The 14419-nt window shown below is 36.0% G+C and overlaps 1 protein-coding gene across 13 annotated transcripts; it reads right to left on the bottom strand.

Moving 5' to 3' along the window:
- Positions 1–326: 326 nt before the first annotated feature.
- Positions 327–13927, bottom strand: LOC126876586 (katanin p60 ATPase-containing subunit A-like 2). Of its 13 annotated transcripts, none has more exons than XM_050639494.1 (10): positions 13888–13927; positions 11788–12475; positions 2822–2892; positions 2692–2748; positions 2208–2405; positions 1830–2118; positions 1485–1686; positions 1296–1426; positions 901–1100; positions 327–750 (listed from the first exon to the last, which is right to left on the bottom strand). In XM_050639494.1, exons 2-10 carry the CDS (start codon positions 11827–11829, stop codon positions 390–392), a joined length of 1551 nt encoding a protein of 516 aa, XP_050495451.1. In that variant the 5' UTR covers positions 11830–12475; positions 13888–13927; the 3' UTR covers positions 327–389. The 13 variants fall into 13 exon arrangements, with proteins under 13 accessions (XP_050495451.1, XP_050495452.1, XP_050495447.1 ...); XM_050639495.1 differs by having other exon boundaries at positions 13884–13926; XM_050639490.1 differs by lacking the exons at positions 11788–12475; positions 13888–13927 and adding an exon at positions 3186–3799.
- Between the last annotated feature and the right edge of the window lie 492 nt (positions 13928–14419).

Here is a 14419-nt window from a genome sequence, read left to right as displayed (position 1 = left end):
CAGTTGTCACCTCGAACCCACTTTCGCTTTCACAAATATCAAACAATTACAAATGACAATTGCTTAATTACAGTTATGATAAAATCTAGGCTAAAGCATTAGAAGGCTTCCTCAAAATTGCAAAGGGAAGGCTCCGGTTTTCCTTTCATCTCCGACATATATAATACAAGGATATAATACAACCGAACATTTTAAACTTAGCCTATAGCGCGTGCGCGCACACACACGCACACACATGACACACATGACACACATGCGCGCACACACATGCGCGCACACACATGCGCGCACACACATGCGCGCACACACATGCACACACATGCGAATGATTTCTCGAACGATAATCCATTTATTTATATTTTTCAATATCTGTCCTTACGATTGCGTATTTATTTGTTCCACGTATCATATTTATCTATTTGCATAACTGTAGGTGACATTTTTTGTAACAATTTTGCTAATATTTCATAACTTTTTAATTCATATTTCAAAGTGGTAACAGGTGTTTCTTTCTTTTCAAGTCTCCTCCATATCGGGCTTATTTCTGGTAGCCACGCTTGCTTACAAAGCAATTTTATATCTGCACAAGAATATCTTTCAGTACATTTTACTATGTGGTTTACAATATCTGTATTTTCTAATAAGTGGTTGCTAAGGTATAATTTGAATATACCAAGTCGAGCAACTTCATTGGGTAATGATACGTATATTTGCTTTTCGAGACGCCTGAGTAAAGCTGCATCAATGCCCCTAATAACATATTTACAATAAATATTATCGTTCTATTATACTAATAATAATGAAGGAATACTTCAAACAACACAATAACATATTTGGAATTTGGAGAAATATTACGATATTTTCTACTTAGAAAACATTGAAATAACGTGATATACGTACCAAGGGGAATTAGTTGTAGCCAGAAGAACTACATTAGAATTCTCATTAGACACTAATCCATCCAATCTAGAAAGAAGTTCTGATCTGAATCTCTTTGCAGGTTCAGACAATATACAGTCTCCTTTATTTGTGGCGATCCAGTCAATCTCGTCGATAAAAATAATTGTAGGCGAATGACTATAGGCAAGTTCAAATAAAACCTGTTCAGTTTAACAAATGTATTATTCATTAAATATTATATTCGAAATTCCTTAAATTCATTGCCTCATCACGAATATGATATCATTTCGTTTTCCAAACAACTATTCTATTTATATATAAATGACGAAAAATAAAATCAAATCTTTTTATACCTAGAATCTCTCCTTCATAGACAAAGGAACAAAGAAACTTACATAGACAAAGCAACTTACACGTATATACTTCTCGGAATCGCCTCTCCATTTGCTGACCAATGAGCTGGCAGTTATGTTAAAAAAGGTGCAATGGCATTCTGTCGCGACTGCCTTCGCTAACTTCGTTTTCCCTGTTTTGTATATTTCTTGTAAACATGTACAGAAATGAAAAGAATACGAGTATCTTACCTGTACCAGGTGGGCCGTACAGCAAAATACCTTTCCAGGGGGAAAACGGGCCATCAAAAAAGATATGATACTTAAGGGGATACACAACGGCCTCCTTAACAGCGGTTTTACATTCCTCTAGGCCTATAACGTCATCCCAATGTACATTTAATTTGTTTACTATGATCTCCTGTGACGATACAAAGATAAAATGGCGTCTTCTCTATATTAAGTAAGTGTTACGTAATTTGATATTTGAAGCGTTACTGAAATCACGTCATCGTCGATATACGTTGGACGGTTTATCGACGGGAATTTTATCGTTTAAAAGCTTTACGATACGTATATTAATCGAAAATAACTTACGCATGAGATGTCCTCAGCAATCTTTCGTAATTCCGGATTATCTGAATAAAACTTTTCAATGCATTTCAATATCTTCGATTGCATGGATTGTTCCATTGGGACGTTAAATAGCTCTTCTGATGAACGTCCATCACTCTCATTGGGGAATATTGACGTCACTGTCATTGCGAGATTAATATGATTCGTATTGTCATCAGTTATCTTCTGCTGTAGATTCGTCTCTTTCACAGGCTCACTTCTCGCTTGTTTACTAACAGATTTGGCTTTTGTCTCAATACTTCTACAAACACTGGATCATATTGTAATACGATACGTTGAATACGATACGTTGAATACGTTGAATACCGTTTAATATCGTTAAATAATTTAAATTCTTACGTTTTGCTTGCATTTGTCACTTCCCTCGTCATTTCCCTTCCAGTTATTTTCTTACACAATATGGGATATTTTTGAAATTTCATCTTGTAATAATTTTCATACTCTGCAACGATAATTTCCAAATCGATGTTGTCGCAAACCCGATGTTCGGGAGATAGACGAGCTTCCCGGAATAATACATCGCTAACGTCTATATACCTAAAAAAATGTAGCTTTTAATTAATTATAGTTTTTAACTAATTAAAAATATTTTTCGCAATGACTGAACACTATAAGATAACCATCAAACAACTGTTTTATCTCTAGGTAAGACAGGCAAAAGAATGTATTTACTATATAAATCCTCGAAGATAATTTCTTGTCTTCTGCTTTTTAATTTCCAATTTTTAGATGGATAAGAATAATTTGAATTTATACTTCATATATTTGTTTATAACTAGTTAATCTACATTATCGATTGAGTTATTCTTAACTACTGAATTACCGATGTCGAATTTTCAAATTTGGTTTCGCCTTCTCTTTCCATGATGTCCACTGATTTCTATTTCGATTGGTCACTGACACTATTCAAAAGAATTGGAACTAGGAATATATTTTAATTATAATATACTCACCCATTGTGTTCCAAATAATCACATACAAGGTATAATATGTTCCGATGACGTTCCGAAATACGACTCTCCTCCTAATATAATTATTTTTTAATTACAATAATATAAGGTTTTTCGTGGAATTTTTTGTTACATTTGCGAATTCAACGAGTTACACATGATTTTTCATGAAACACGAACGTTAAAAATATTTGATACAGCCTAATTATAAAAATTGTTAGAAGCAAAAGTCATAGATACTATGTGCGAGTATCGCATGAAACGAACAGCTATTAAGAGAACTGCAGCAATATTACAAATCAAATAACAAAACACCCTCGTCTGTGACGTGGAAATTCTAAAATCTAAAATCTAGAATATTCCTTACCTTTTTTCGCAGATTATAAAATATCTTATTCATACTACCTTGCATCGATAAATCACCGTTCATAGTGACACTTTCAAATCGCCTATCGTTTCTCAATGGATACGAGAATTTCCATTTATTACTTTAAAAACAACCCGTCCATTGCGTTTCTCTTAAAAAATTCTTTCAACTCTGTTGAAAACCGAGCATCAAACAAGAGACAAACGATTTGTTGTCATGGAAATGTTTGGTTCACACATAAGCAACGCACAAATATAATGATAGAATAGCTGAGTGTGTGTACTGTATAGTAAGATGGATGCAACATGGAAATAGAAAGAGAACACCATGTATAGATACTTCCTGTTCTTGTTTAATCAGGCATGCACACTAGTGGACACTGACGCTGCTCGTATACCGCTGTTACATATTTCCTGTACAAGTGCGCGTCATTAGACAAGGACGGAACATCCTCTCTCTACTTCTCTATCGCGTTTTTAGTTCGCTCACGCGCTCTGTACTTATATCTATTACATTTCCACCATAAGCAGCGGCCGTGCAGTGACTTACAAAAGTTCCGAACGGTTCCATCCTGGGCGGACGGTTAATTGCGTTCGGTACTTCGAGGCAGGAAGGTGAGTACAGAATCGCTCCTCTTAGTACTCTTATTAGAAGTGTTATCATCGAATATAAGTTTTTTCAATAAATTCTTATCGTTTTACAATCTTTCTAGAATACAATGACGTCAGCAATCGATCATTTTCGCGAATTTATTGTAAATTAATTGGGGGAATATCTGGAGTTCTTTATCGGTTTCGACTGTAAAATCAGCAACTATTCGAATTTTTCATTCATAATTGTGACATTTTCGACTCTTCCGTTCCCAAGACCCTCTTGAGAGATTTTTGGCACGTTCCATCACCCTTGTTAAACGAGTGCACATTGGTGGATATATTGATTTTAAAAACCAATACGTGAACGAGGTTTATTATCTCACTGGGACAAAGAAATCCGTTTTATTCGCGAATTTTCCGTGTTTCTTCTTAATTTTCGTGAGTGTCTGGCGCGGAGCATTATTTGAATGAACTTTTCATCGTTCAGATTATATTTCGTTTAAAAAGATTGAAATTGATGTCGAGAAGAAATGAAACAAGGTGCTCGGGCATTCTTTCGTTTCCCGGGGAAAGAGAAATATGAAAAAAACGGTCGTTCTTCCTCCTGCCATTTTCGTCCATTACCAAAATGGTATGACCCAAGTGTCCCGGGCCGTGAATCAATCAAGCGAATTTTGAATAATTTTTGAATAATATCCAGTTAATAATTTGTGAAACAAATTAATTTCATTTTATTGTTGGAAACAAATTAGTTGGATTTTTCTTTCTTTAGCAGTTTTTGCCAGAGTTGACCTGACGTGCTACTTCAGTTTCCATCTTCGCTTCTCGAAACTTCCAACGTCCTTGGTGTTGGAGTCTCCTTGCCCAGGTGAGTACATAGCTTCTAGATACTCGTCACTGTTCATCCTTACGAGCCTCTCGAGCTTTAGTTGTCAATTGTTATCGTTAAAGGAAGAGAAGCTCGCGACAGATGTTATCGAACAAATCGTTTATTCTCGAAAAGTTCGAACTTGTTCGTTGCGTTTGAATATATATGGACGGACGCCATTTTTCATGACATCATCATGATTTGTCATGTCGTGAGTATAGCTTCTGACTACCATATGTTTGTGATTTATGTGAAATTTGACCACTATACCGTGATAGAATAATATTTCCAATGAATTATAAATATTTTACATTGTGAATTATAAATATTTGTTACAAATTATATCGTACTTGAGATGAAAATGAACCATATATCTGCTTATGGAATATGAGGTAGTAAATCATTCGAAACATAATAACGATTAATTAAGCACATATACAATAACGTTTACGAATGAATATTGCGAATTATTGTATGGCTTTAATGCGGTATTTAATGTTTTGATTGCGGTCTTTGAAATGGTATCATAGGTGCTGATATAATATCGCGCGAAAAAGGAAAGACCAGTGGTTAATATTGCAGGTGCACCAGTGCGTTGCGCTCGTCGAGGGTGGTTCTGACGCTGGTGCCGAGGAAAGGCGCAGAACGTGTTCGATCGACCCGCGAACGTAGCCTGTGCTCATACTGCGACAGAGTTCGTTTCAGTTAGGCTCAGTCACTGTCCGTTGACAGCGTATAGTCGCGTCGGCCTACGATTCCTTTTTTCTTCTTGTTTCTTGCGAACTCTCTCGCAACAGCCGTTCTATACGTACGCCGCCAGTATATCGCGTGATCATCGTTCCCGTTGCTTCCCTTACCCTCTCACGTCCTTCGAAGAAGACCTCCCTTTGGTTTTTCCTTGTTTGGAGGGAATTCATCGCTCGGACACATGGACTGCGAAGCACGAGGGTTGATCGAGGCATCAGCGTGATGTACTTTTCAGGTTTCATATTTTCTCTATGATACTTTCTAAGGAGAATTTGGAAGATATACATTTTTAGGAAATAAAGGTTTTTATGGAGTCATCGATAGGTTAGAATTTAATTAACTCTCTTATAACAGGTATTCCAATTTTTTAATATATAAATTTAGTTTCCTCTATGGTGTTAGAGAACATAATGCGGGCATTTTATGATATAACGAATATATTCGTATATATTTTAGATTATTCATTCGTCAAATTTCCCTAGTAGGCCGGCCTGCAGCTCACATGCAGCACTTAGTAAAAATTTGTTTTGTTAGAGGTTGGCCATTCTTCTTGCTACAAAAATATCGTGAAGTCATATCATATGATAAAGCACCTTCTGAAAGCTAGATGCTCGATAACGAGCCTAATGATTCTCGGTAGTTTGTAATGTCAAGCTTTGAATTGGCGAGATCGCTCTGCTGGCAAACCGCCGTCCAGCGGCGACCACATTCTTTAACCACGTTCAAGGGGTATATCACGCTACAGAAACCATCAAAGGGTTTGCAAGTTAGTTGCCTTTTAGAAGTGGGGCAGTTGGTTGTTACATGTAATCCGTAGTTGCTGGCTGTTCTCCTTAGTCGCCATACATCATAGAGACGACGGTTATAGTCGCCAGTTGTCCTTGCTAATGGTTGCTTGTTGTCGCTAGTTAGTTCTCGTTATCGTTATGTATTCCATCAATCACGCGAAATTTAACGTATGGGATTTTATTCTTCTTTATTCTTTCTGTAGGGAGATTTTTTAAGACGAGGAAAATATAGAATATTTCAAGACGACGGTAAGGTTTGAATTTAAGTAACTATTTTATGATACAACAAAGTGGAAAAACGATTTAATTTTATAAAGTTTAAGGTAATTTTTTAAAAAACTTCGAATTTAAAAGATTCAAATAGATATCTTAAACGTAATTAAACCCTCCATATCGTAAGAAATTAAATGAAATTGCGCAAGAAAGTTGATACATTTAATGTATTATTTTAAACATTTATTTAAAAACATTTATTTAAAATTTAAGTGTAGGCGTTGACGCGCGCGCGCCATTCGAAGCATTTGTCAGTTCGTTACATCTGCGGTAAAAGTTGTAACTACGAAGAAGCTTAACATATGGTGCGTCTCAAGACGACAGTAAAAAGTATTAAGAGATTTTTCGAGATTTTTTCTTTTAAGTTTCCAAGTACTTTTTCTATTTAACTTCATTTTTTTGCATTTTCTCACAATATTCGATAAATAGAGACGAAATATGACAGTTCTTAGTTCGGGGATTTATTGGTTCGAAACTTACTTCAAAAGTGTTTCTGGAGTTCGTGCGGTTAATACTACTGAGTACGACTTATTCCGTATGGCTGGACAAATCTTTGTTGATACTGTAAGCGTAACTGGTCCGGATATTGTCTTGTGGAGATAGAAAAATACACGAAGTATTGATTGAACTACATATTTTTTTAATTCTTTTTTAATTCTTTTAGTTCTTCATATATTGATAATAGAACGATATTCCGCTACTTTGAGCACAATATAGTAATGTTTAAATAAATAATAAAATTTACGCATTTCGTCTTCATGCGTCGATAAGAAAATGCAAAAAAAAGTTAAAGAAAGATGATGCGCAGACGCGAAGTTTAGTCAGCAATAATATTTAAAACCTCTAAAATACATTGTACACATTTATTTGCAAATAAGCTCAATGAAATTAAACTGTAACTGTGTTTCCAATAATGTCTTCGATGTATTGCTCGCCATTATGTCGGATTAACAACTCTAAGTGATCGACCTTAATCACTAAATGGCGGCCGTGATTCAGTGGTATAGCTTTACATATGACGGACATCGCAGGCGCTTATAAGACGTCTATTGTGAAACGTTTCCAATAGCACCGTTTATGTGATGGTGAAATCTGAATATATATATATATCGCTGAAATATATATCGCTTATCACTTGAGTCTGACACGATCGTTTTTAAATAGAATCACAATTTTTTATTCTTTACAAAATCAGTCTATAAAGATTATGTGCAAATAAAATAGATAAATAGATAAATGGTTGTACAAACTTATAAAACAGATATTACAAGTATATCTAAATAAATGATATATTTATAAATTGTAATATTTGATCTAAAGTTTAAATAAATAAAAGAGATACTCGTGACTTACAATAAACGTATTTTTTTTTCAATTTTTAAACAAAGCAAAAGTGGATAACAATTTTTCAAAATGTAAAAATCAACACAATGGTTGTTTTCTTTAATTAATCAATAACGTTTAAAGTTAATTAATGTCCAGAGTGGTTTGTACATTTTCTATTTCGCCGTATTTCAACGTTCGATGTGTAAATAAAACTTGATGCCTGAAATATCGAAAAAATAATTAAATCCGATCTTTCTGTCGAATTTGCAAATTGTATACTCGTGTAAAATCGAGTGCGCTTGTGTATGCTGATACGAAAAGTGGTAATATATTTTTCTTTTTTCGATTATCGTTATCACTTTTTGTGTGGAAAAATTAATTCCGTGAAATGGAAGTGCAATCAATACGGCTTATCACGAAATAATAGCACAACGACGGTACATATTGGTATTGACGTCAGCTTCACAAAATTTCTCGAGTATCGCGGTCGACTATTTGGGTTAAGAATTCATTTTCAAGATTCTACAAGCACGAGTATCTTATGGATATGAAATTTTCAGTGTACATTTTAATAACCATATTTCATATTGCATGCTGCGGTCCAAGAAAAATCCGCAGTTAATATTCTGCTAATCCCTGCTGCTTTTAAAGACCATAAGTAGTCGTCCGTAAGGTTTAAAAGATTTCGAGTAGATTTGTATTACGTATTTTATCTTCTAATTTTTAAAGAGAGGGTCGTGTTTAATTAATTGAAAATGACGAAACTGTAATGGGACATTATTATAAAATATTAAACGTGGTTCCATTGGGTACTTTTATGGTCTTTGCGAGATATATATGCATTATACGTTGCTATTAGCAACGCGTAGCGATGAACGATGGAGAGCAGTACCTTCGTTATCTCGTCTCGGTTGTGTACATATCAGTAATGCACAGTACTCGTACTAAATATCTTACAAATTCCATAGAGATTTTCAGATTAGTTTCGAATAATACCAACACGACCATGATAGTCACAGTACAGTATTAAATAGTGCCACTATGCATAATACACTCCTAAAATGTTTCTACAAATATATTTGTCCGAATATTCTTGTCAGCTACTATATCCTAGCCACGATTTATTAAACAATATATAGATTTAAAAAAGAATATATAACGACATTACTTGTTTAGGCTAGATTGGTTTAACTTGTATAGTTTTAATAACTGTGTAAGATCAAACAAGAACTTATCGTTAGTTTGGCGAGATTTGATTACACGAAGCAACATAATTGCTTTGAAACTCAGGACAGAAAACAATGTCAACCGGTAGACGCGTTTGTCTGGCGAACGTGTAACGCGTGAATAATAGATAGCGACAATCACGCGAACGCTAGTTACAGCTGACTTGGCTTACATTGTAGCATTCAAACTAGAGTATACGAGCCGTAAGCGCTATTGAAAGTTCAAAGGCCGACTAGTGAGCTTCATCCTATCTCATTTTTTAATCAGGCGATGGATCGACGAATCGTATTGATTTCGAGGATTATTATAGTTCTGTGGCAATTTTAAAGCGCGGTTTGTCTAATCTTGTCTCGTTAGCTACAGACTCTTTGGCGAGCAACCTGAAACTTGATCCAGTTTCGAGAAAATGAAAAATTCGTTTCTTCTCTTTGCTTCCCTGCTCCTTCTTTCCTCCTTTTTCCCTTTTTACATCGCATTAAGACCCGTTAAATAATATTGACTGCCGTGGACGCTGGCTGAGAAGTGCACTTTATAACTAGCTTTAAAATCACTGACGTCGATGAGGACAAAGGTAAGTTAGAGGGTCATTTATCTGAGCTGGTGTTATTCGACCTGAACTCTGCAGCTTTTCAGAGCTTCTTTCGTTTTTCTTTTAAGAGCAGAGATGTTAACTGGTCTTTTGTTACGTGTAAGAAGTATGTACTAAAGCTTATTTAGCACCAATTGGTTGCTCAAAGTCGAGATATACATACCTATTGTAATATCGTAGAATAATAAATAAGGAGGGATTATTGGTTCAGAGGAATGCGCGAAAAAGTAGAAAAGGTAGTGCAGAGTTGCATCGACTGTATCCTTGCAGAGAGAAAGCAGGAAAAACAGGAGGGGTTACTAAATACCATCGACAAGGGGGAATTACCGCTCGACACCTACCACGTCGATCACCTTGGGCCATTACCTTCTACAAAAAAAAGTTACCGACATATCTTTGTGGTGGTGGACGCGTTCACAAAGTTTGTATGGTTGTATCCCACCAAGTCGACGGGTTCTGCCGAGGTCATTAGTCGCTTGAGGAAGCAGTCTGTGAATTTTGGGAACCCGAGGAGAATCATTTCCGATCGCGGAACAGCATTTACGGCCGGCGCCTTCGAAGACTACTGCAGAGAGGAAGGCATACAGCACGTTCGGACTACAACTGGGATCCCGCGGGCGAACGGACAAGTGGAAAGAGTGAACCGGACGCTTATCCCACTGCTGACGAAGCTATCTGCACCAACGCCGGACAAGTGGTTCAAACACCTGGAGACAGCGCAGAGGTATTTAAATGCAGCTCCCAATGTAAGTACGAACGCTGCCCCGTTCCAGTTGTTGTTCGGAACACGAATGAGGCTGCGGGACGACCCACAGATCAGTCAGCTAATCGAGGACGAACAGGCCGCGGTGTTCCAAGAGGAACGAGATCAGCTGCGTGCAGCCGCAAAGAGACGGATTGAGGAGATCCAAATCCGAAACAAGCGGGCGTATAACAGGAGACGCAAGAAGGCGACAGCGTACAGGACGGGAGATCTAGTGGCAATCGAGAGGATGCAGAAGGGTCCCGGGCTAAAGCTGCATCCAAAGTTTCTTGGACCGTATCGGGTGATAAAAGTCCTACGAAATGACCGATACATAGTGCAGCGAGAGGGGGAGCACGAAGGGCCACGTACAACTTCCACGGCAGCCGATCATATGAAGTGGTGGAATGCCGACGATAGTGATGTAAGTGCGAGCAGCGATGATGAGCACATCTGAGGGCAGATGTGATTGTCAGGAAAGGCCGAGTGTAATATCGTAGAATAACTTTGATTGGAGATCGGCTGAAAATAGAAAAAAACCGTGTACGTCGTGTTTCTGTGGTTCGTTTACATTTAAGAGTGCCTACGTGACTAAAGGCACGTAGTTGGTAGTTCTTACATAGGTATGAGGGAAACAATAGACAACGTTAGAAGAAGGACGGTTTCGCTATCCAAGGCGAATCGAAAAGTGTGCGTGTTGCGAGAATCAGAGCTAATTGAGTCGTCGAAGAGTAGAGTCGTTAGAGGTTTTGAGTCGTCGAAGAGTAGAGTCGTGAGAACTGATAGAGTTGTTAGAGAGAGAGAGTGTGTGTGTGTTAGATTCGTTGTGACGAGAGTGGTCAAATAACTGTAAAGTTATTTGATATAGATACGAGTATTGCATTTAGTTTCCGTTAAATATCGTTCTCTGTCCAATTTATATTTGTATATTCAATTTAATATTAATAAATTGTAAGTAATCGAAAAAAAAAATTTCTATCCTTATTTTTCGATATTACACTATATTATATTAATACGTTACAGAAGATTACGCGTTGGTTAGCTTATGAGAATTTATAGTGTGTCACAGATCACAAAAGCAGAATGACTACTTTTTCATAAACGATATATGTATATGAATTGAAAGTTTAACTATTACGCCACATACTTCTCTCGATAAACGTCGTCGAGTGCATATTGTTAAGGAATATTAGCCATTTGAATTCAATAGTTTCGAAGATACTAATGCTTCTGTGAAGTTTTTGCAGGCTGTTAATTTTTTATTGAGATACTACAAATTTTGAATAACTTCGATTAGAAATAAAAATCACATTACATTAACGCGTAGAATGTAACGTAACGTAGATAATGTAAATATAAATTATATTACAAGGAAATAATACGGGTAAGTAATGTGAAACATTCTGGTTAAAATTGCATCCTTTAAAGGCTAGGACACACAGTACTTACGAAGTAGATTAAGTACCAAATGGGGTACTTAAGAAAATTCATGTTGTCATTGTTTAATAAACATCTTTAGCTAATAGCTTTCTGCAAAAGCTGGTTTAAGTTATGCTAGCTTATTCCTTATTAATTGCAATTATATTGTTCGTATCTCCTAGAGGATTAACAATCCATTTTTATAATGGATAATAAAAGTAAATTCCTATTAGGTTGTCCCAAGTTTCTTTCGTTTTAAAAAGAAATGACAGATGCACAACATATTTTGTTTTATGTTATTCTATATTATTTTACATTAAATTGGAAAAAGGTGGATCACACGTAATTCAATAAAATAATATAAAACGAAAAATGTTGTACAACTATTACTTTCTTATAAAACGAAAGAAACTTTTGGAACAACCTAATATTTCTCTACTACGACGCTTTTACAGTGCTAAAATATTTGATAAAAATGTTAAGAAATTCTAATATTGATTTAAGCGTATCGATTTATCTGCTCTTCATATTTAATCAAACAGAAATTGTTAATTATGATTTCCACTTAAAAGCGGATTGCATATTATGAGGATAAATTATCAAATTCATCTCTAATATAGACATTAGAGAATCATTCATAGCCGCAATCCTGTTTACCGCTAACATTCCTGGTACTCAATAATTCATTAGGTGACTGCTTTAGCCGCACAGAATACACCTACAAATAATTAATCGCGATTAATATTCCATCGACTTTTGAAAATCCCTCATGTGATCTATTTCATGCGATGAGAATACGTATACATTGAGATTGCGATCGACCATCCTCAGTCGGATAAATCGAGTGATTCAAATTATAACACAAAAAAAAGTTAAAACTAGTTACATTATCTTTTTCAATTTTTATGTATTATTTGGCGGAAGAAACTTTGGTAATTGGTAAGTAAAGTTCACCTCCTTAATGTTAATGATTTTAATATGTTATTAAGCTCAAAGTTCTAAGGAATTTTCTATACATATATACATATACATAACTGTGTGCGTATATGTGTAATATACGTATACAACCAAAGTTCAGCTCTCAAGTGTACGCAAAACTTTTATGTTCATTTTACGCTATACCAGTATGTTTCATGAATTTGTTTGCTAACAGTATCGAAACAAATAACAAGCAGAGGACGAGCTATTCATGAATTGTTTTGCCAGCGTGTACGCTCCCAATATTTTCTATTTGAGAAAACATACTTGTTGCTATTGCAACTACAAATATTTTTACAGTCGACGCTTTTGTCGTGAATCATTGGCTAACATGTAAAATCGAGAAAAAACATGGTTTATTGTGATGGAAATGTGGAAAACCGCAAAACCGACATAGAAGGGAAAATAAAGGAAAGGAAGGTAGATAAGTAGAAGCTTGGGGTCAAGTTTAATTCACTGAAACCGAGCTGCTTGTATTATCACAAAACAAAATTGCCAGTACGTCATTTCCGTACTCTCGTCCTCGCGAAAATGGTTTCGCTTGTTAAGGAAAAACGAAGAGACAGGGAAGAGAGGAAAAAGCAGACGGAGAGCGCTTTTAAAAAGCTGGCGAACAGTGTGTTACCACAACGAGATACGCGGTGCTATTTGTCGCTTTAAATTGTGCCGCAACTCGTTTTTGAGATCTTTGCCAGGGACGCGTTAAAACACGCTGCAAATATATTTCTGGCTTTTCTGGGGTTTAACTGAAATATGACAAATAACGTTGTAAAACATATGTACTTATGACTTACAGAGTAATTGAGTGTACAAAATATATAGTATACAAAATAGCCAGCGATTTAGGGCTTTAAAAGATCAAAAGGAAAGAAAAGAAAAGAAAAGAAGAAAGATAATATGTTGTGGCAGTCTAAGTCGATCTAAGAAAATAGATAAAGGGAGGGAGGGGCAAAGCTAGTTAATCTGGAAAGAATCCAAGCGTCAATTTCAAGCATTTACAGAGAATCAAGCGGGCTGGTTAAAGTCGTGGGTTGAGCAATTATCCCGCGTTAGGTTCAATCAGGTTAGTCCCACGCGAGATTGATCCAACCATGCGAAAACGAGTGTATTCTGATTTCTGTCGCAGATACTTCTGGCTAGTGCAGTACCTACACGGTGGTTGTTGAAATAGCCGCTTCTCGTCTATTTTCCGCAGCGCGGACATCATCCTTTGATCCCTTACGACTAACGAAGTTTTCGAAGATGTACGGCAGTTTGAGATTCTACTTGAAAATGATCATGATTGCGGTCTGTGTGCCGTCTGCTCTTCTTTTTGTCCTTCCGTTAAAGACTGGTAAGTAGATACTGATTAATTATGCGATCGAAACCCTATATAATGGCTACAAAAAATATTTGCATCATTATTCTCGTTTCCTAATGAATCGCTGTTTTAATCAAGTTTTATATTGCATCAAATTTCTGTAGTTACACGAAAGTACTAAATTATAGAAAACTTGATATACACGGATTTAATTAATTGATAAATTAGTCAATATATAGGCATTATTATTTCACGTGAAATTTTACAACGTCAAAAACCTAACATTCCTGTACGAGCAGTATTAATCACAAATTGTGAGAATGCCTACTGATAAGGAAGAAAGATAATATAGAAAACGCAGACTTATGGAAAGAGAATCCCTGA

This window comes from Bombus huntii, unplaced genomic scaffold (genome assembly GCF_024542735.1).
Source record: "Bombus huntii isolate Logan2020A unplaced genomic scaffold, iyBomHunt1.1 ctg00000084.1, whole genome shotgun sequence".
Lineage (NCBI taxonomy): Eukaryota > Metazoa > Arthropoda > Insecta > Hymenoptera > Apidae > Bombus > Bombus huntii.
This window is presented reverse-complemented; position numbering and strand designations above follow the sequence as displayed.